The sequence below is a fragment of the Rhinolophus sinicus genome, chromosome 14 (assembly GCF_057876585.1).
Source record: "Rhinolophus sinicus isolate RSI-liver-muscle chromosome 14, RSI-T2T, whole genome shotgun sequence".
Taxonomy (NCBI): Eukaryota; Metazoa; Chordata; class Mammalia; order Chiroptera; family Rhinolophidae; genus Rhinolophus; species Rhinolophus sinicus.
This window is the reverse complement of record NC_142514.1, coordinates 95259087-95282209: the sequence shown is the minus strand read 5'-3', so window position 1 is coordinate 95282209 and position 23123 is coordinate 95259087. Positions and strand designations below refer to the sequence as shown.

Below are 23123 nucleotides of genomic sequence, written 5' to 3'. Positions count from 1 at the left end.
AAGAGCAATATAAGAATAATGGGCATACCAGAACGAGAAGAAAGAGAGAAGGGAACAGAGAGTATATTCAAACAAATTGTCGATGAGAACTTCCCAAATTTGTGGACAGAACTGGACCCTCGAATCCAAGAAGCAAATAGAACACCTAGTTACCTCAATCCCAACAGGCCTTCTCCAAGGCACATTGTATTGAAGCTGTCTAAAATCAACGACAAAGAAAAGAATCCTCAAGGCAGCCAGGGAAAAGAAGACGGTAACTTACAAAGGAAAGCCCCTTAGATTATCATCAGATTTTTCAGCAGAAACTCTACAAGCTAGGAGGGAGTGGAACCAACTATTCAAACTATTGAAAGAGAGAAATCATGAGCCAAGAATAATATATCCAGCAAAGATATCCTTTAGATATGAAGGAGGAATAAAGACCTTTCCAGACATACAGAAGCTGAGGGAATTTTCTAATACACACCTTCTTTACAAGAAATACTAAAGAAGGCTATTCGACCACCATCAACAGGGACAATTTGTGGCAACCAAAACTCAAAAGGGAGGAGAGTAAAGGCCTGAACCGGAATATGGGAATGGAGAAAGTAAGCGTGCTGAAGAAAATGGAATATTCTAAATATCAAACTTTCTTTTACATAAACTTAAGGGTAACCACTCAAAATAAATCCAGAACTGAAATATATACTGAAATCAAAGAAGAAACAGAGGGAAACATCATAGAATACCACCACACAGAAATAATAGACAACAACAAAAAGGCAAAGAAACAATGGAGACACAGCCTTACCAGAAAACTAAGGATAGAATGACAGGAAATCCTCACATATCAATAATCACCCTAAATGTAAATGGACTGAACTCACCAATAAAAAGGCACAGAGTAGCAGATTGGATCAAAAAACTAAACCCAACCATATGCTGTCTCCAAGAGACACATCTCAGCTACAAGGACAAGCATAGACTCAACATGAAAGGGTGCAAATTGACACTCCAAGCAAATGGTACCCAGAGAAAATCAGGTGTAGCCATAATTATATCAGATGAAACAGACTTCAAGGTGAAAAACATAACAAGAGACAAAGATGGACATTTCATAATGGTGAAGGGGACTGTACAACAAGAAGACATAACAGTCATTAATATTTATGCACCCAATCAGGGAGCACCGAAATACACCAAGCAACTACTAACAGAACTAAAGGGAGAAATTGACCAAAACACAATTATACCAGGGAACTTAAATACATCATTGACAGCTATGGATAGATCATCCAAACAGAAAATAAATAACGAAATAGTAGCCCTAAATGACACATTAGATGAAATGGACATAATTGACATTTATAGAGCACTTCATCCTAAAACATCAGACTATACATTCTTTTCTAGTGTACACGGAACATTCTCAAGGATAGACCATATACTGGGACATAAAATCAGTCTCAACAAATTTAAGAAGATTGAAATCATACCATGCATATTCTCTGATCACAAGGCTTTGAAATTGGATATCAACTGTAAAAAGAAAGCGGGGAAAAAACACAAATACATGGAGATTAAACAACATACTTTTAAACAAGGACTGGGTCAAAGAAGAAATTAGAGGAGAGATCAAAAGATACATAGAAACAAATGACAATGATAATACATCCTACCAAAATTTTTCGGATGCAGCGAAAGCAGGTTTAAGAGGGAAATTTATCTCATTACAGGCCTATCTCAAGAAACAAGAAAACTCCCAAATAAATAACCTCATGTTACACCTTAAAGAACTAGAAAAAGAAGAACAAGTAAAACCCAAGGTCAGCAGAAGAAAGGAAATAACAAAAATTAGAGCAGAACTAAATGAAATAGAGAACAAAAAGACAATAGAAAAAATTAATGTGACAAAGAGCTGGTTCTTTGAAAAGATTAACAAAATTGACAAACCCTTGGCTAGACTTACTAAGATAAAAAGAGAGAAGACACTGATTAACAAAATCAGAAACGTAAAAGGGGAAGTTATCACGGACACCACAGAAATACAAAGGATCATCCAAGAATACTATGAAGGACTATATGCCACCAAATTCAACAACCTAGAAGAAATGGACAAGTTCTTAGAAACATATAGCCTTCCAAGGCTGAACCATGAAGAACTGGAAAATCTAAACAGACCAATCACCAGTAACGAAATTGAATCAGTCATCCAAAACCTTCCCAAAAGCAAAAGTCCGGGACCAGATGGCTTCACTAGTGAATTCTACCAAACCTTCAAAGAGGATCTAATACCAATCCTGCAGAAACTCTTCCAAAAAATTGAAGAAGAGACAGTACTCCCTAACTCATTATATGAGACCAACATTACCCTGATACCAAAACCTTGTAAGGACAGCACAAAAAAAGAAAACTACAGACCAATATCTCTGATGAATACAGATGCAAAAATCCTAAATAAAATTCTAGCAAATCGAATACAACAATGCATTAAAAAGATTATTCATCACGACCAAGTGGGGTTCATCCCCGGGGCACAAGGATGGTTCAACACACGCAAATCCATCAATGTGATACATCACATAAACAAAATAAAGGACAAAAATCATATGATTATATCAATTGATGCAGAAAAAGCATTTGACAAGATACAACATCCATTTATGATTAAAACACTTAATAAAATGGGTATAGAAGGAAAATACCTTAACATAATAAAGGCCATATATGACAAACCCTCTGCTAATCTCATAATTAATGAAGAAAAACTGAAGCTCTTTACTCTACGTTCAGGAACACGACAGGGATGTCCCCTATCACCTCTGCTTTTCAATATAGTGTTGGAAGTCCTTGCCAGAGCAATCAGGCAAGAGAAAGAAATAATAGGCATCCAAATTGGGAATGAAGAAGTCAAATTATCACTCTTTGCAGATGACATGATGCTATATATAGAAAACCCTAAAGACTCCACCAAAAAGCTATTAGAAACAATCAACGAATACAGTAAAGTTGCTGGCTACAAAATCAAGGCACAAAAGTCCATTGCCTTCCTATATACTACCAATGAAATCTCAGAAAAAGAAATACAAAAATCAATTCCTTTTGCAATTGCAGCAAAAAGAATAAAATACCTAGGAATAAACTTAACCAAGGATGTGAAAGACCTATATGCTGAAAACTATAAGACATTTTTGAAAGAAATTGAAGAAGACACAAAGAAATGGAAAGACATTCCATGCTCATGGATTGGAAGAATCAACATAGTTAAAATGGCCATATTACCCAAAGCAATATACAGATTCAATGGAATCCCCATCAAAATCCCAATGGCACATTTTAAAGAAATAGAACAAAAAATCATCAGATTTGTTTGGAACCACAAAAGACCCCGAATAGCCAAAGCAATCTTAAGAAAAAAGAACAATAATGGAGGTATCACACTTCCTGACTTTGGCTTGTACTACAGGGCTACAATCATCAAAACAGCATGGTATTGGCAGAAAAACAGACACATAGGACAATGGAATAGAATTGAGAACCCAGAAATAAAACCACATAAATATGGACAGATAATTTTTGACAAAGAAGCTAAAACATACAATGGAGCAAAGACAGCCTCTTCAATAAATGGTGCTGGGAGAATTGGATAGCCACGTGCAAAAGAATGAAACTGGACTGCTATTTGTCACCATGTACCAAAGTTACTTCAAAATGGATCAAAGACTTAAGCATAAGACCTGACACAATAAACTGCATAGAACAAAACATAGGTACTAAACTTAGTGGACCTTGGGTTCAAAGAGCATTTTATGAACTTGACTCCAAAGGCAATGGAAGTAAAAGCTAAAATAAACGAATGGGACTATATGAAACTTAAAAGCTTCTGCACAGCAAAAGAAACCATTGACAAAATAAAGAGGCCACCAACTGAATGGGAGAAGATTTTTGCAAACAGTGCCTCCGATAAGGGGCTAGTATCCAAAATATATAAGGAACTCATGCAACTCAACAACAAAAAAACAAACAACCCAATTGAAAAATGGGCAGAGGACTGGAAGAGACATTTCTCCAAAGAGGACATACAAATGGCAAATAGACATATGAAAAAATGCTCAACATCACTAATCATCAGAGAAATGCCAATCAAAACCACAATGAGATATCACCTCACCCCAGTCAGAATGGCTATCATCAACAAGACAAATAGTAACAAATGTTGGAGAGGCTGTGGAGAAAAAGGAACCCTTATACACTGTTGGTGGGAATGCAGACTGGTGCAGCGTTATGGAAGGCAGTGTGGAGGTTCCTCAAAAAATTACGAATAGAATTGCCATATGACCCAGCCATCCCTCTCCTGGGTATCTACCCAAAAAATCTGAAAACATTTAGAGATAAAGATACGTGTGCTCCAATGTTCATTGCAGCTTTGTTTACGGTGGCCAAGACATAGAAACAACCAAAATGTCCTTCGATAGATGAATGGATAAAGAAGTTGTGGTATATATACACAATGGAATACTATTCGGCGGTAAGAAAAGATGATATAGGAACATTTGTGACAACATGGATAGATCTTGAGAGAGTAATGCTGAGCGAAATAAGTCAGACAGAAAAAGCAGAGAACCATGTGATTTCACTGATATGTGGTATATAAACCAAAAACAACAAAAGAACAAGACAAACAAATGAGAAACAGAAACTCATAGACACAGACAATAGTTTAGTGGTTGCCAGAGGGTAAGGGGGGTGGGGGGTGGGGGGTGAGAGATGAGGGTAAGGGGGATCGAATATATGGTGATGGAAGGAGAACTGACTCTGGGTGATGAACACACAACGGGATTTATAGATGATGTAATACAGAATTGTACACCTGAAATCTATGTAATTTTACTAACAATTGTCACCCCAATAAATTTAATAAAATAAAATTTAAAAAAAGAATCTTCAGAAAATAAACTTAAAGACGTGGAAGACTGTGATTTAAATGACAGAAAATTCAAGATTGCCATTTACAAAATACTCAATGAAATACAAAAAACTCAGAAAAGCAATTCAACGAACTCAGAAATAAAATCAACAGACAAACGGAATACTTACAACAAAGAGACTGAATTTATAAAAAAGAACCAAACAAATTCTGCAGCTGAAAAACTTAATAAAGGAGATAAAAAATGGACTAGTGAAGTTTAGGAAATAAAGCAGAACAGATGGAGGAAAGAATTAGTGATACAGTAGACAGAAATCTAGAAATGACTCAAGTGGAAGAAGAAAGGGAACTGAGAATAAAAAATTAAAAAAAAAGAAAAGAAAGAACACCATGAGAACTGTGTGACGCCCTTAGAAAGAGCAATATAAAACAATGAAATGCCTATACCAGAAGGAGAAGAGTGTGAGAAGGAAACAGAGAGCCTATTCAAGCAAATAATCAATGACAAATTCTCAAAATTAAGAAAATAAATGGATCCTCGAATCCAAGAAACCAACAGAACACCTAATTATCTCAATCCAAAAAGGCCTCCTCCAAGGCACATTATATTAAAACTGTCAAAAATTAACGACAAAAAAAGAATACTCCAGGCGGCCAGGGGGAAAAAGACGAGAACCTATAAAGGAAAGAGCATTAGATTATCATCGGATTTTTCAGCAAAAACCCTATAAGCTAGAACACTGGAAACAAATATTCGAATTATTGAAAGAGAGAAATCACCAACCAAGAATAATATATCCAACAAAGTTATGCTTTAGATATACAGGAAAAAAATAAAGGCTTTTCCAGACATACAGAAGCTGAGGGAATTTACCGTCACAAGACCTGCATTACAAGAAATTTAAAAGGGTACATTTTTACCTGAAATAAAAAGACATAGGATACAAAATTATGAGTAAGATGACTAACACAGAGAAGCAGGAAATTCCAACCCTTGTTCAGAATAGAGTATGAAACACTTAAATATAACATAAAAGTTAGAAAGAAAGAAAGAAAGAAAGAAAGAAAGAAAGAAAGAAAGAAAGAAAGAAAGAAAGAAAGAAAGAAAGAAAGGAGGAGAAGAAGAGGGAGAAAAGGAGGAAGAGGAAGAAGAAGAAGGTAGGGATTGCAACTTGGAAATGAATGCATGCATAAAAAGGGATAATCTGTGACAACAAAAACATAAAAGGAAGGGGGAATGGAGATAAGCAATCAGAAGAAAAAGCACCACTGTATATATGAAACTTTCTTTTGCATAAACCTACTGGTAACCACAAAAAAGAAATCTAGATCTGAGACATATTACATTAAAAAAGAAAAAACAGAGGGGGAAAAAAAAAATCACAGAATACCACCAGAGTAAAACAACAGAAAGCAACACAAAGGAAAAGAAACAATAGAGATACAGAGCTATCAGAAAAAAAAGAAAAGAAGAAAACATAGAATGGTTATAGGAAATCCTCATGTATCACTAATCACCCTAAAGGTAAACTGATTGCACTCACCAATTAAAAGGCACAGAGTAGTGGGATGGATCAAAAAGAAAAAACCAAGTACAACTTTATGCTACCTTCAGGAGACACATCTCGCTGTTGTAAACACAAACATAGATTCAAAGTGAAAGGATGGAAAATGATAATTCCAAGCAAATGGTATCCCGAGAAAAGTGGGTTTAGCCATACTTACATCTGACAAAACAGATTTAAAGATAAAAAAGGTAACAACAGGCAAAGATGGATATTTTATAATGAAAAGGGGGTCAATCCATCAAGAAGACATAACACTTACAAATATATATGCACCCAACCTGAGAGCACCAAAATATATAAAGCAACTACTAACAGCGCTAAAGGGAGAAACTGTCAAAAACACAATTATAGTAAGGGACCTAAATACGACACTGACAGCTATGGATAGATCATTCAAACAGAAAATCAGTAAGGGAATATCAGCCTTAAAGGACACATTAGACCAAAAGGTCTAATACTTACATAATTTTATATAAATAAATATTATGATATTTACATAATTTTGCATCCCAGAACACCAGAATATACATCCTTCTCTTTGCACATGGAACATTCTCAAGGATACACCGTATGTTGGGGCACAAATCTAGCCTCAAAAAATTTAAGAAGATTAAAATCAAACCAAGCATATTCTCCAATCACAATGCTTTGAACTTGCAAATCAACTGCAAAAAGAAACAAGGAAAAAACTAAATATGTGGAGGTTAAATATGCTACGAAATAATGACTGGGTCGAGGAAGAAATAAGAGATCAAAAGATACATGGAAAATGACAATGACAACACGAAGTATCAAAATTTGAGGGATATAGCAAAAGTAGTAATAAGAGGGAAGTTTAGAGCATTACAGAACTACCTCTAGAAACAAGAAAAATCTCAAATAAGCAACCTAACATTTCAACTGAAAGAACTACAAAAATAAGAACAATTGATACACAAAGTCAGTAGAAGGCAATAATAAAAATTAGAGCAGACTTAAACAAAATAGAGAGCAAAAACACAATAGAACATTGAGCTGCAACAAGGAGCTGGTTCTTTGAAAAGATCAATAAAATTGACAAACTTCTGGCTAGACTCACTAAGGGAAAAAGAGAAAAGACTCAAACAAAATCAGAAATGAAAGAGAAGAAGCTACAATGGACACCACAGAAATGCAAAGGATTCCACAAGAATAATACGAAAGGCTATAAGCCACCAAATTCCATAACTGAGAAGAAATGGACAAGTTCTTAGAAATATATAACCTTCCTAGACTAAATCATGAAAAATAGGAAAATCTAAATAGACCCATCAACAGTAAGGAAATTGAAACAGTCATCACAAATCTCCCAAAAAGTAGAAGTCCATGACCAGATGGCTTCATCAGTGAATTCTACCAAACTTTCAAAGAATATTTAATGTATGTCCTTTCCAAAATCTTTCCCAAAAATTGAAAAAAAAGGCAATACTTCCTAACTCATTTTACGAGACCAACATTTTTGAAAAAAATTGAAAAAGAGGCAATACTTCCTAACTCATTTTACAATACCAAGACCTTCCTGGCAAGGAAAAAACACACACACAAAAATTACAGGCCAATATTGCTGTTGAATTTAGATGCAAAAATCCTAAACACAATACTAGCAAATTGAATACAACAGTACATTAAAAAGATACAACATTCATTAATGATTAATAAAACACTTAATAAAATGGGTACAGAAGGAAGTACCTCAACATAATTAAGGCCTATATATGAGAAATCCTCTGCTAATATAATACTCAATGGTTAAAAACTGAAAGTATTTTCCTCTAAGATCAGGAACAAGACAAGGGTGCTCACTCTCACCACTGTTATTCACCATAGTGTTGGACGTCCTCGCCAGAGCAGTCAGGCAAGAGAAAAAAATAAAAGGCATCCAAATTAGGAGTAAAGCAGTAAAATTGTCACTTTTTGCAGATGATATGATTTTTTATATAGAAATCCCTAAAGATGCCACCAAAAAAATATCACAAACAATACACAAATACAGTAAAGTTGCAGGATATAAAATCAATGTACAAAAATCCATTGGGTTACTGTATACTTAAAACTGAAATCTCAGAAAAAGAAATAAAATTAAAAAAACATTTCCTTTTGCAACTGCAACCAAAAGAATAAAATACCTGGGAATAAACTTAACCAAGGATGTGAAAGACTTATATACTGAAAACTATAAGACATTTTTAAAAGAAATTGAAGAAGACACAAAGAAATGGAAAGACATTTTGTGTTCATGGATTGGAAGAATCCCCATAGTTAAAATGGCCATATTACCCAAAGCAATATACAGATTTAATGCAATCCCCATCAAAATCCCAATGGCATTTTTCAAAGATATAGAACAACAAAAATCCTCAAATTTGTATGGAACAAAAGATCACGAATAGCCAAAGCAATCCTCAGAAAAGAACAAAGCTGGAATTATCTATCACACTCCCTGAATTCAAATTATACTACAGAGCTAAATTAATCAAAATAGTATGGTACTGGCAGAAAAACAGACACATAGACCAATGGAACAGAACTGGGAGCCCAGAAATAAACCTGCATGCATATGGGCAACTACTTTTCGACAAAGGAGTGAAAAACATACAATAAGGGAAAAGAAAGCCTTTTCAATAAATTATGTTGGGAAAATTGGAAAGCCACATGTAAAAGAATGAAACTAGGCTGCTATCTGTCACCATACACAAAAATTAACTCAAAAAGGATCAAAGACCTAAATATGAGACTTGAAACAATAAAAAAAATACTTAGAAAGAAAACTTATGGACCTTACTCTCAGAGAGGATTTTATGAATATGACCGGAAAGGCTAGGAAAGTAAAAGCAAAAATGAATGGAACTATAAAACTAAAAACCTTTTTTTTTGCACAGCATCAGAAACCATCAAGAAAAGAAAAAGGCAACCAGCCGAATGAGAGAAGATAATTGCAAACAACCCCTCTGATAAGGGGCTAATATCCAAAATATATAAAGAACTCACAAACAACAAAAAATCAAACAATGCAATTTAAAAAATGGGCAGAGAACCTGAACCCTTTTCCCAAGATGACATACAAACAGCCAACAGACATATGAAAAGATGCTCAACTTCACTCGTTATTCGGGAAATGCAAATCAAAACCACAATGAGATATCACCTCACACCTGTTAGAATGGCTATCATCAACAAGGCAAGTAATAAACGTTGGAAAGGATGTGGAGAAAAGGAAACCCAGTCACACTACCATTGGAAATTCAAACTGGTGTAGCCACTACGGAAAACAATATGGAGGTTCCTCAAAAAATATAGAATGAGAGCTACATATGACCCAGCAATCCCTCTTCTGGGTGTCAACATGAAAAATCTGAAAACATTTATTCATAAAGATATATGTACCTCAGTGTTCACTGCAGCATTATTCACAATGGTCAAGATTTGGAAACAACCCAAATGTCTTTTGATGGATGTTTAGATAAAGAAGATGTGGCATATATATATATATATATATATATATATATATATATATATACATACATATATATATATATATATATATATATATATATATATATACACAATGGAATACTATTCAACCATAAAAAATGATGAAATATTGTCATTTGTGACAGCAAATAAGTCAGACAGAAAAGGACAAGAACAATATGATTTCACTCATATGTAGACTATAAAACAAAAAGTAACAAACAAAATAACAAAACAAACAAACTCATAGACACAGACAACAGGTGGTTTACCTGACAGGAAGGAGGATATGGGGAATCTGAAGAGGCTAAAGGGGGACAAATATATGGTGACAAACAAGACTAGACTTTGGGTGGTGAGCACACATGCAATATACAGATGATGTGTTACAGAATTATACACTTGAAACTTTGTTATTAACCAATTTCACCCCAATAAATTAAAAAAAAAAAGTTTAAAAAAATTATTAATTTATTGAGTACTTATTTTGTGTAGGGGGTTTACAATTATGTCCTAACTCATTTCATCCTATGCAGTAAATAATGCTGTTATTCCACTTTTACCCACAAAGCTGGCATCGGAATTCCACAGTTACTAGTACTAGAGCCCAGATTAATATTCAGAGTCTGGCTCTTCAGACCAAGTTCTTAACTACTCTAATATGAGGAAGCAGGTGTAAAATGCATAAAAAAGTAACATGTAAAGTGCTATGGGGTACAAAGAGGAATGGTTATTTCTAGTTGGAAGGGCAAAAGGCACCTCCAGGCCAGGCAACATTTTGTCCAGAAGGATGGAGAAAATGAAGGAAAAGGGAATATTATTTAGATAATATTATTGCTAATTTGGCCAAATCAGGAAGACACTTCACCTCAAATCTTAACCACATAAAAGAAAAACTTTCAATTCAAGCAGAAACGTATTCAAAAGTAAAGACCTACGAATGTCATATCAAATGTTAAATGAACAGATTTTATAAAGAATTTAGAATGATAGTTCTGTCAGGATCATCCTTAGGTTTTACTGTTAGCTCAGCAAAGTGCCTTCTCAACAGTAATGCACATTTTAACCAATATCCCATTCCTGTCAAAATAAACATAAACTGAATCTAAGTTAATGAGATATAATAGAAGGTAAATTGTATACCAATCTACCACTTTTAAATTTTAAAAGACAAAACCCATTTTTATTTTCTTCTTCAGAATAATGTCATGAAAGGTGATACCTATTTTTTCAGGTTTGAGTAGCTTGAAAGAGACTGTTGAGGTTCCTTTGCCACCTGACTTCGTTGTGACAATTATGTCTCCTTTGTCATTTTTGGCTTGTCCCACTCGACATACTATTTTACTTGCAGACATCCATTCTGCTGTCAGGAGGCAATTATGTCCACAAATTGTCAAACCTGAAAATAAAAGCATACATATAACAAAGTTTAAAAGAACAATGGTAAGACTTAGTCATGTCCATTACATGACTCCTCTTAGCAATACCAGTAATACCAAGAACTGAAACCTAAATATAGAATAACATTTTCTTGTTCAACAATTATTTCTATTATTGAATATACCCAACATTATTTGCAAATATACTACTGTCTCTATTGATTTCTGTCTAATCTGTTTTTCTCTAATATTTAAGACTTCTTTTAGATTGTATTTGTTTCTTGAAATATCCATGGAATTAGATAACAATGACCACAATAAGTATGTGTAGCATTCCAGATTAGTTACACTATGAGAATCTTAAATTGTTTTCACAGCTATTGGAAGGGAAACTATTGTTATTATTTAAAGTCTAAGTTATTGATATAAAATTCTAAAGTGTAAATAAATGTATATATCATTCCCTAAACACACACTGATCCATCTTCCTAAAAATAATCTGCATGTACTTTTACTAGTGTGTTCAATTATACATGATAACAGAATGAACTGAAGTAGATACTCTATTTTAAGCATCGGCTGGAGTCTGGTACATCCAGTAACGTTCTCGGACATTACTGGTTTACGATTTCATTTTTTATATTGTTTATCATCCCTATAATGGCAGTCCATGCTGTCTTAGTGTTTCCCTAATGATACTGTCACTATACTACATTCTGCTCTCACAATAACCTGGCACTCCCAAAAGGTCAACTCATGCCTGGCACTTCAAGCCTTGATTCCATGTGAATAACAATGTAGGCAGCAACCAAACAGGGAGGCACTGCAAGACAGCAGTGAGAGCAACAGGATGCCAGGCAGAACACCCAACCACCACCACGTGAACCCACCGCCAGCTTAGTCTCCTCACTTATTTCCTTTCTATTTCCCATTTCTGCAAAACAGAGACCAATAAACCAAATATTTATGGAGAAAATAAACCAAACTACTAGTGGCAAAGTCCCAGACACTTCACACTTAATTTTCTTTCTTTACTTTTTTTTTTTTAAGTTTATTGGGGTGACAATTGTTAGTAAAATTATACTTTTTTTTCTCATCATGTAACTTTTTATATTGCTCAGCAGTCAAGTTTGGCAATTGCAATTTTTTTTTTTCCAAGAACACCTCAACTAATGCCAAATTCAGTTGAAAAAATGTAGGGAGGGATTCAAGTTATCCTTTGTTACATCTTACAGTACTATTAACTATAAAGGAATAAAAACAACTATATTTTAAAGACATATTTGTAGAAATAATGAATTTTAGGGATTTCCCTAAAACACCTGTATTTATTCAAGTATGAAATTTTGTTTTTCTAACAAAGCGCTGAAAGGTTCCTTTAGGGTTAGGTTTTCTGTTAGTTTTTTAAAACGTGTAATGACATTTACACATTTTTAAAGGAATTCATAATTCAAAATTACTTTTTTCAAAATGGGAATGTCTTTGATGTCTTTCCTGATAATATATTTTTGTTACCAAAAATTTAAACAATTTAAGAGACTGAAAACATCCCTGGAACTCCTCTCCATCTCCAAGACAAGCACTTTGAAACACTCCAAGGCATATCTGCTCAAATAATTTTTATGCATTCATAAATCAGTCTGTGTACTTTTTCAATGAATGGGAAATGTTTTAATTTATAAACTGTTCAATTATAGATGGTAGGTATTTTGATATCTATAACTTTACATATTAAAAAAATCAATATATAACAATATTTTTAAATTTTAGAGTATTGAAAAGATTCTTGTGATTTTAAATATTAACTTACTCCAGAAAGGATAAAAAGTCAACAACAAATGTCAGGGCTTCATGTAAAGTCATTCCTAATATAAGTTGCCTGCTGGAGAACTATCTTAGAATTAAAGCTGAGGAATGACAGCAGATATCAGATACGACAACATGAAGTCTTAAAAACATGTTCAGATAAACAAGCATGAATGATATCCATAATGCTACAAGTTGAGGAAAAACTACCCAGAATAACAGTTTATCCATCTAGTCATGGCTGCTATCAATGTCCCTCTGATTTAATATCTATTCTGCATTTTAACTAAAAAAGTTAATAATCACCATATAATTTTAAACACAGATTTAAACAGATCATTTTAAATGTCAGGAAAATTAAATAAGATCGTAAGACCTATTTCTTAATTTCTTAAGTACATTTTTGCTAAGTTATTGAAAGCTAAGCGATCTGCTTCATAAAATATAACAACATTTTTCTTTATTGACTTCTAAAATTCCAAATAAAGTGTTTTTATAGTGTTGTATTTGCCTAGTGTAGATATCATCTGAGTTAAAAAACAATTATTTAGTAGGTTAAGTGTGCTTTTTTAAAAAACGTTTCTTGGTCAACATAGGCAGGTTGAAAGCTGAACTAGTAAGATTTATAAAAGTAATACACATTTAATCAAGTAAGAATAACACTGACTGAAGCTAAAGCAAGATTAAAATTTACACAAACTAGTAACTATCATATTTAAGAGCTCACAATGACTGCAGTTAAAATGTGGGACATAACCTCCATCTGTATGGTCCACTTTCATACATTCTGGAGATTTTCTCACTTTGGTTAAAGAAAATGCTGGAATGAGCTATATAAAAAACGAAGACATAGATGATATTATCTTCTTAAGAGTAATAAATTTAAGTTTCACTTACTGAATAATAAAAAAAACTATAGCTAGAGAAAGCAATATGAGACATATTTAAATAACTCTAGCAAAAAGAATTAATTGGGAAGTGCAAAACTCAGTTATTAAACAAAGTGCAAAGCTTCAGTTCACTTTCTCTTTCGAAAGGGTTTCCTGAATGGTCAAAAGCTGTCAATCAGTAGCAATAATGCGAGAAAAACAAGTTCCAACTCATAATCTCTAGGACTTTACCAATGGATCCCTCATAAAGTAAGAAATTAGTCAAGAAAATGTCTGAATCCAGATAAATGTATGTGGGAAATCAGAATATGTCTTCAGTAACATATACTGGAGTCTCTCCTTCTTCATTCTCAATGTATCTGTATACCCTCACACAGAGTTCACCGGAAAATAATCTTAACTGACCATACAATAATAGTTATAATTTGCTCTCTCCCCTAGCTGTCTCTGACACTCATTTGTATTTTTATAAAAACATAATTGGGCTCCATCTTTAGAGACTGAAACAGTGGGGCCAGATCATTCTTTTTTTTTTTTTTTAATTCTACAAGAGACTAAGACAAGCCAGGAGTGAGAACAATTGACAAACATCAATGTTTAAATAAGCCATCAGTAAAGTGTCTCCATGTTGTGGTGGGGGAGACACATACTATGCAAACCAACATCTAAAAAATGCGGTGTCAGATGGATGCATACTATTCTATCATTCATGTCCTTCAGCTTAAAAAGATTAAAAAACATAAAATGATCCTAAAAACTAAAATTCAGTTTGCTCTAAATATGTCAATATTAGGAGAGCCTAAACAAAGATAGATTAACATGGGTGAGAATGGGTTTGAAGAGATTTTGTTGGCTGTAAGTCTCAAGCCTTGGCAGGCACAGTTTATGTGTATTTTGGATCAATGGTGGTGCTCTCAGCCAGCTAGAGCATCCAGGTGGCAGAGAAAAGGAAACGATAAGATCTACAGGTCACAGTGAGGCTATATACCTGGTGAGGGTCTCTTTTAGGTGGAGTGAAGAGCCAAGTGGTACTGGTATCACCAGGAGGTACAGTTAAGATTTAATCTGAAGAGCAGTAGGAACAGAAGGGCACATGAGAAAGAATACAGACAGCTGTATAATGGAGGGGAAACTGTAGAGAGCCAAGATAGGGAGGAGGCTGTTTAGGCAATCTAAGCAGGAAGATCAAAGCTGAGGAAGTGGAGGCAAATCTCAGTTGTGGGAAACTTTCTAAAGGACGTGGTGAAAGACAACATAGATAAGATTTGATAAAATAATAATTTTAACAGAAAAATCAAAAAACCAAACAATTCTTTCATTTTTATTCAGATCATTCTGTACAGACCACAGTAATGTTTATCTATCACCTTCACTATTTCAAAATAATATATTTTACCTCAACTGCCCAACATAAAAATGCATTTACCATGGATACATAGCATAGACCTCGCCCTTACCTATGAGGTCAGTTGGGCCGGTCCCCAGGTTTTCTCCTCTAATTGTGACCTTGGTCCACGGTATGCCTTCATTTGGAGAGATGCCTGTCACAAGCGGGGGCTGTCGTGAACGAGACATTGTGCTTGGTGGAGCAAATCCGAGATTTAGTTACAAAAGTAATCTGTTAAAAGAGAATGAAAAAAAAGCATCAGTGCCAACTGAGATAAGCAGTGACTAAAAATATAAGAATGCTAGACATTCAGTACCAAAACATAACAAGTATTCTTAAACATATACTTCTAAACTTTTTTGCTATCATTTAGCCTGTCTGCCAACATATCCTGAACACAAAGTTTACTAAGAACATTCTAGCTCGTACTGCAAGGGAAGTAGCAGAAAAATAACAGAAACTAAGCCCTTGGTTCTAGGAACTCTCAATATCACGACAGAGAGAACCTAATGTCACCATTTACCTCCATGCTACATCTGCTGAATCCCAAATGTATGCTAGAAACTGTTCTACTCCCAAAGTTGTTTGTGGAGGATGTTCTGATAAAACATATTAATAAAAATTAAATTATAGTTATATTCCCATAGGTGTACTGAGTTTCCCTTTATTTTTAAATTATACTTAGAATAGCAATTCTTTTTTAATGTGTTCAAATCAATACACAGACATTTCTACAAAACCCCGAGTGTGGATGTACAGGCAGAAGTGTTCTGAGTGTAGCAGAGCACACTCAAGTCCAGTCAAACACACCGGTGTCCGAGTCCTGTGCTCCGATTTACTAATTGTGTCCTAAACCTCCTTTTTCACTTGTGTAAAAAGGGAGCTAACAGAACTTTCATGAAGTTACAGCTAAGATTGCACAGGGTAATTCTTGCAAAGCACAGAATTAAATATAATTAGTTTTATGACTGCAGTTAATCAGAATATCTTCTGTAAACAACTTCGGCAGTAGAACATTTTCTAGCATATATTTGGGATTCAGCAGGTGCAGGCATGGAGATAAATGCTGACATTAGGTTCTAATGTCATGATATTGCAAGTTCCTAACATATAGTGGGCAACCGACTATTAATAAAACCTCACTGATAAATCCCTACAGAACTCCTCATGTGCTCAAGGCTTCAGATGCCCCAGAAGGGGACGGTGAGATTCAGAGCAGAAAAAACTTGGCTGTATCTGAATAGGGTGAGGAGATACACATCTTGACCCCAGCTCCCACCCTGCAGTCAGGCAGCAGATAAGCAGTTTAGTCTCTGAAGAAACCAAAAAGAAGAGGACCAGTATTCAGGAATACCAGGCAAAATAGGGGTGATTACATGCCAAGCTGCACAGCGAGCTGTGGCTTCCTCAGGGCTCTTCCTAGCCCCACTCCTACACCACTGTCAGCAAGGCGTGTAAGCTCCCCCACCCAGCTCCACCCTGCCCAGGTAACTAGAATATCAGTCACTGAAGAAACTGAAGAGCCCTCGGAAAAAAAGAACCAAAGATCCTGACATGTAAGGGTCCTCCCCCCAAATGGAAGGCTACCTGCCTGAAGTCATATCTCCTGATTACAAATTCTGCCCACACACAAATTAAACTAATCAGCTGTTCACAGCCTCACTCTCAAATATACAAGGACAGTCAAAGACAATCAGATGGTCAAGGAAAATATGTGACACAGAGAGATGGAAGTCAGATAAACAAAAAGATCCAGAGAAAAGAGATAAGTCAGATGTACAGGCTAAATCCTGCCCCTTCCAAAAATATCATGTTGCAGTCCTAACCCCCCATATATCAGAATGTGACAATATTTAGAGATTAGGCCTTTTTTAAAAAGGTGATTAAGGTAAAATGAGGTCATACAGATAAGACCTAATCAAACATGACTAGTGTCCTTATAAGAGGAAATTAGGATACGACACACACAGAAGGAAGGCCATGTGAGAAAATGGAGAAACACCCATCTACACACCACAGAGAGAGGCCTTCAAAAGGAACCAACCCTCTGACACCTTGATCTCGGACTTCCAGCCTACAGAATCATGAGAAAATGATTTCTGTTGTTTTAGCCAGCAGTTTATAGGACTTTATTATGGCAGCCTAAGCAAACCAACACAGCAAGCAACAGAAAAACAAAACAAAAAAAACTTCAACAGTATTGTAAACTTTGACCCTAATTTAGTATCTGCAGAGGGAAAAAAGATTTTATCCCTAAAAGAACAGATGCCATGAAAAGGAATCAATCCAAAACTAAGAGCTCTTGAAACCTTTAAAAGAGGCAAAAGAAACAAGATTTATATCATCCTATTAATGGAGGAACGGATCACTGTTTTAATCAAATGTGGTAAAAAGAATGCAAATACGCAGATGTGTATTTGGGGAACAGGGGACGAGGATGAAGAAAGAGAGTTACAAATTTTATCTGAAATTGACTATCAAGATAATGACAGATTAGACATAAAATCTGGAAATGTGGAGGTGGGTGCCAGAAGAGAGAGCTAGATGAGTTTGCGTATGATGTATAATAAAGAATGTGACTGAGCTTTGTCCCTAGTTGAATGAGGGACACTCAAAATCTAAGAACTACCTCTCTTATTCATAAGCCCTCGATATCACAGGTACATAATATTCATAGCAACTCAATATCGGGACTGGCCAAACCAGAAAGAGCAATCATGTAATTACAGGGCTGGGGCTTTGAGCCACGTGGTATCTGCTTGAACTCTGGAAAAAGGGAGCCGGGCTGAAGATTGAGTTCAATCTCATGGCAAGCAATGGAGTCAAACATGCCTAGGTAATTTATTTAATACAATTAAAACAGCAAAACAACAACACAAAAAGTGAAGGACCACAAGGATATCACCATGCACCCAATAAACCGAATGAGACAACTCAAGGTTATCTTGACTTCTCTCCTTCCCTAGCGAACCCTGGATACTGAAAATCTTTCTGTCAGACCCAAAGTCAACTATTCCTCTCAATTCTATTGTTGCTCCCCCAATTAAGACCTTCATTTTCGCTCCCTGGAAATTGAGACAGACTTCTATTATAATCTCCACTGCAATCCACTCTCAGCAAACACCAGTCAACTCTCCAAAATACAAATCTCATCAATATCATTGTGAACTAAAAAAAAAATCTTCCATGACAACCCACTGCTCAGTGGTCTCACATGTCCACAAAATCCTTAGCATTTTATTAAAACCTGTCGCACTAGATTCTTTCCTATTTCCTACACTCTTAGTCATTTCCCTCAGTCATCTGACACTAGCCACGTTAAGCCTGTTCACCTCTTAGGAACAGCCAAGTACTTTTAGGCCATCATGATTTCCTTTATCTTTTTTCAACTAAATAGAAAGTCTGTCCAACTTTGTTAAATCCTTACCAATACTTCAAGGTCAAGCTTAAATGTTACCTTCTCTAAGAAACTCTCCCTGATCCTTCCTTGCATAATGTTTCACTATATAATTATAATATTTGCTTTATTAAACCTTAGAAATGTCTCTTCTTTGAGGACACATGATGTTTAATCAACTGTATATCCCCAATGCCTACCAACAAAGGGGAAATGAGTAACGCCTGATTTAAGAAAACAAAGTCAACATTTTTCAGAATAGAACAAAATCCAAAGTCTCTAAAATGTATTATCCACATACCTAGGATACAACAAAAGTGACTGGACCCATTAAAAAAAGGTGATAAATATGTAGCCCCTAGTCAAGTAAGAAAAGCAGACAATAGAAACACACCCCAACATGAGGCAGATCAGAATTAGTAAACAAGAATTTGAAAGAGTCCATAACAAGTAAGCTGTTAGAAATATACAGTCATAATCAATGAATATATAGGTATTCTGAACAGCAAATCTGAAATTATAAAACCAAATAAAATGGAAATTCTAGAACTGAAAGGTACAATATCTAAAATAAAAAAATACACTGATTGGGTTGAACAGAAGACAGAAGAGAGTTGAAGTCAGTGAACATGAATGTGACTCTATAGAAAGTATCCAGTATGAAGAAAAGGATAAAAAGGAAAAGATCAGATATTCAGTAACCTCTGGAAAATATCAAGCACTCAGATGTAAGAGAGAATGGAGCATAAAATAATATTTGAAGAAGAGATGGGTGAAATTTCCCCAAATTTATTGAAAACTATTATTCTAGATATTCAAAAAGTCCAGCATTTATCAGGTGAGATAAATACAAAGAAAATCACACCTAGACACACTGAAGTCAAATTCAAAGATACAATATTAAAAGCAATCAGAAGAAAAAAAAAAGACATATTATATAAAGAGGAATAACGAACGATATGAATGATGATTTCTAAGCAGAAAAAACTGAAGGCCAAAAGACAACGTAACATCCTTAAAGTGCTGAAAGAAAAAACCATGTCAGAAATGAAGTGTAAAAGGGCATTTTTTCGTGTTGGGAAAACTGGGCAGCCATATGCAAAAGAATGAATCTAGATCCCTCTCTTATACTACACACAAAAAATCAACTTAAAATGAATTAAAGACTTAAACGTAATCCCTGGAACCAGTAGGGGGTAAGACATTGGTCTCCACAATGGTTTTTTTGTGTCTGACACCAAAAACAAAAGCAACAAAAGCAAAACTAACCAAGTGGGACGACATCTATAAAGCTTCTGCACAGCAAAGTAAACCAACAAAATGAAAAGGCAGCCTATGGAATGGGAGAAAATATTTATAAACCACATATCCAATAAGGAGTTAATATCCAAAATATACAAGGAACTCATACACTTCAACAGCAAAAACACAAATACCCCAATTTAAAAATGGGCTGAGAGTTTCAACAGACATTGTTCCAAAGAAGACATACTGATGGCCAACTGCATCCATGACATCTCTAATCCTGAGGGAAATTAAATCAAAACCAGTATGAGGTATCACCCCACACTTGTTAGGATGTCTGTTATCAGAAAGACAAGACAGCAAATGCTGACTGTGGAGAAAAGGAACCCTCATGCCCTGTTGGTGGGAATGCAAACTGGTACAGCCATCATGGAAAACAGCATGGTGGCTCCTGAAAAAATTAAAAATAGTTTTTCGCAATAGGTTTACCATTAGGACACAGGTGTCATGAAAACCACTGCTAAATCTAAGCTAAAATGGGTAAGGAAAAAGGCTCATATCAACATCACTGTCACTAGACACACAGATTCTACCAGTACTGGTCATCTGATCTACAAATGTGCTGGGATCGACAAAAAAAAAAAAAAAAAAAAACTATCAAAAAATAGGAGGAGGAGGCTGCTGAGATGGGAAAGAGCTCCTTCTTCAGGAATGCCTGGGTCTTGGATAGACTGAAAGCTGAATGTGAGCCTGGGATCACCACTGATATCTCCCTATGGAAATTCCAGACCAGCAAGTACTATGTGACCATCGCTCATTTCCCAAAACACAGAGATTTTATCAAAAAGACGATTACAGGCACATCTCAGGCTGACTGTGCTGTCCTGAGGCTGCTGGTGTTGGGGAATCTGAAGCAGTTATCTCCAAGAATGGGCAGACCCCCAAGCATGCCCTTTGGCTTACACTCTAGTTTCAAAACTAACTGCAGGGGTTGAAAAAAAAACAGATCCCACTGAACCATCCTACAGCTAGAAGAGATATGAGCAAATTGTTAAGGAAGTCAGCACCTACATTAATAAAACATACAATGGACGCAATAATATTTATGCCAATTTCTGGTTTAAATGGTGACAACATGCTGGAGACAAGGGCTGACATGCCTTAATTCAAGGGATTGAAAATCACCCGTAAAGATGGCAATGCCAGTGGAACCACAGTACTTGAAGCTCTGGAATTGCATCCTGCCACCAACTCATTCAACTGACAAGCCCTTGCGTCTGCACCTCCAGGATGACTACAAAGTTGGTGGTATTGGTCCTGTCCCTGTGGGCCGAGTGCAGACTGGGGTTCTCAAACTCAGGTTGGTGGTCACCTTTGCTCCTGTCAATATTACAACTGAAGCTTTGAGTGAAGCTCTCTCTAGGGACAATGTGGACTTCAATGTCCAGAACATGTATGTCAAAGGTATTCATTAAAGCAACATGGCTGCTGACAGTAAAAATGGCGCACAAGGGAAGCAGCTGGCTTTACGGCTCAAGTGATTACCCAGAGCCAGCCGGCCAAATCAGTGCACCTGTGCTGGACCGCCACACAGCTCATATATTGCTGGCAAATTTGCTGAGCTGAAGAAGACTGATCATCATTATGGAAAGAAGTTGGAAGAAATTCTTGAAATCTGGTGATGCTGCCATCATTGATATGGTTTCTGGCAATCTCATGTATTGAGAGCTTCTCTGACTATCCTCCTTTAGGTCATTTTGCTGTTCAAGACACAGACAGTTGCTGTGGGTGTCATCAAAGCAGTGGACAAGAAGGCAGCCAGAGCTGGCAAGGTCACCAAGTCTGTCCAGAAGGCTCAGAAGGCTAAATGGACATTATCCCCAATACCTGCCACCCCAGTCTTAAGCAGTGGTGGAAGAACAGTCTCAGCACTGTTTGTCTCGATTGGCTATTTAAGTTTAACAATAAAAGACTGGTCAATGATAATGCGTCAGTTTGTAAAACCCTCAAACAGAAAGAAGAATGTTTTGTGGACCATTTGTCTTCTGTGTGTGTGGCAGTTTTAAGTTATTAGTTTCTAAGATCAGTACTTTTTACAACTTGACTAAAAGTTTATCACAGAACTTTGAAATCCATTAAAGCAAAGTTTAATGAGGGGAAAAGAATTTAAAATAGAATTTTCACATGATCCAGCAGTCCCTCTTCTGGATATACAAGGACAGAACTTAATTCTCAGATCTCGTATATCCAAAGGAAATGAAATCATTATCTGAAAGAGATTTATGTACTCCCATGTTCACTGTAGCATTATTCACAACAGTCAAGACATGGAAATAACCTAAGTGTTCATCGATAGGTAATTGGATGAAGAAAATGTGACATTTACTTATTAGTATATGTGTGTGTATTCATATGTACAAGATCAGACAATTAAGTTGGTGAATTTTCCACCGGGTACTGACATGGGGTGTGTGTGTGTGTGTGTGTGTGTGTGTGTGTGTGTGTGTGTGTGTGTGTGTGTTAGAATATTATTTGGCCTTCAAAAAGAAGGAATTCTTACAATCTGTGTATACTTTGTATTACAATTTTATTTGTCAATTATGCCTCAATAAAGCTGAAAAAAGGGCATTTTCAAACAAAGGAAATTCACTGGGAACAAATCTCTATGACAAGACACCCTAAAGGAAGTTCTTCAACCTAAAGTGAAATGATACCATAACTTGCAAGGAGATTTTATAATGTGAAATGATGAATTCATCAGAAGGACAAAACAATCTAAACTGTGCATATACCTCGTTACAGAGCTCCAAAACACACGAAACAAAAGCTAAATATAGGAAGAAAGATAAATCCTCAATTGTGGCCAGAGATTTTATACGCTCTTAGTATGGATAACAATTAGATTAAACAAAACTCAGTAAGGCTACAGAAGATAGGAACAACACTACTGATCATAATGACCTAACTGGCATTTACAAAACTCCTTTTCAAGTGTCTACAGAATGTCTACCAGAAGAGTCTACATGCTGGGCTAAAAAAAAAAGTCACAATGAATT

General features: G+C 35.6%; 1 protein-coding gene and 1 pseudogene across 5 annotated transcripts in view; one reads left to right on the top strand and one right to left on the bottom strand.

Annotated features, from left to right (window-relative positions):
- EXOC2 (exocyst complex component 2) overlaps positions 1–23123 on the bottom strand; it is a 247335-nt gene that overhangs the window by 180057 nt on the left and 44155 nt on the right. For 4 of the 5 annotated variants that reach the window (XM_019714889.2, XM_074335319.1, XM_088791404.1 and 1 more), the window contains exons 2-3: positions 15496–15656; positions 11186–11362 (exon numbers count right to left, since the gene is read on the bottom strand). In XM_019714889.2, the coding sequence (XP_019570448.2) occupies positions 11186–11362; positions 15496–15613 (295 nt within the window). In that variant the 5' untranslated portion in view covers positions 15614–15656. Of the gene's footprint in view, positions 1–11185; positions 11363–15495; positions 15657–23123 lie in introns of those variants that run through there. The other variant, XM_088791406.1, reaches the window with a different exon arrangement.
- Positions 20754–22133, top strand: LOC109436360 (elongation factor 1-alpha 1 pseudogene; annotated as a pseudogene).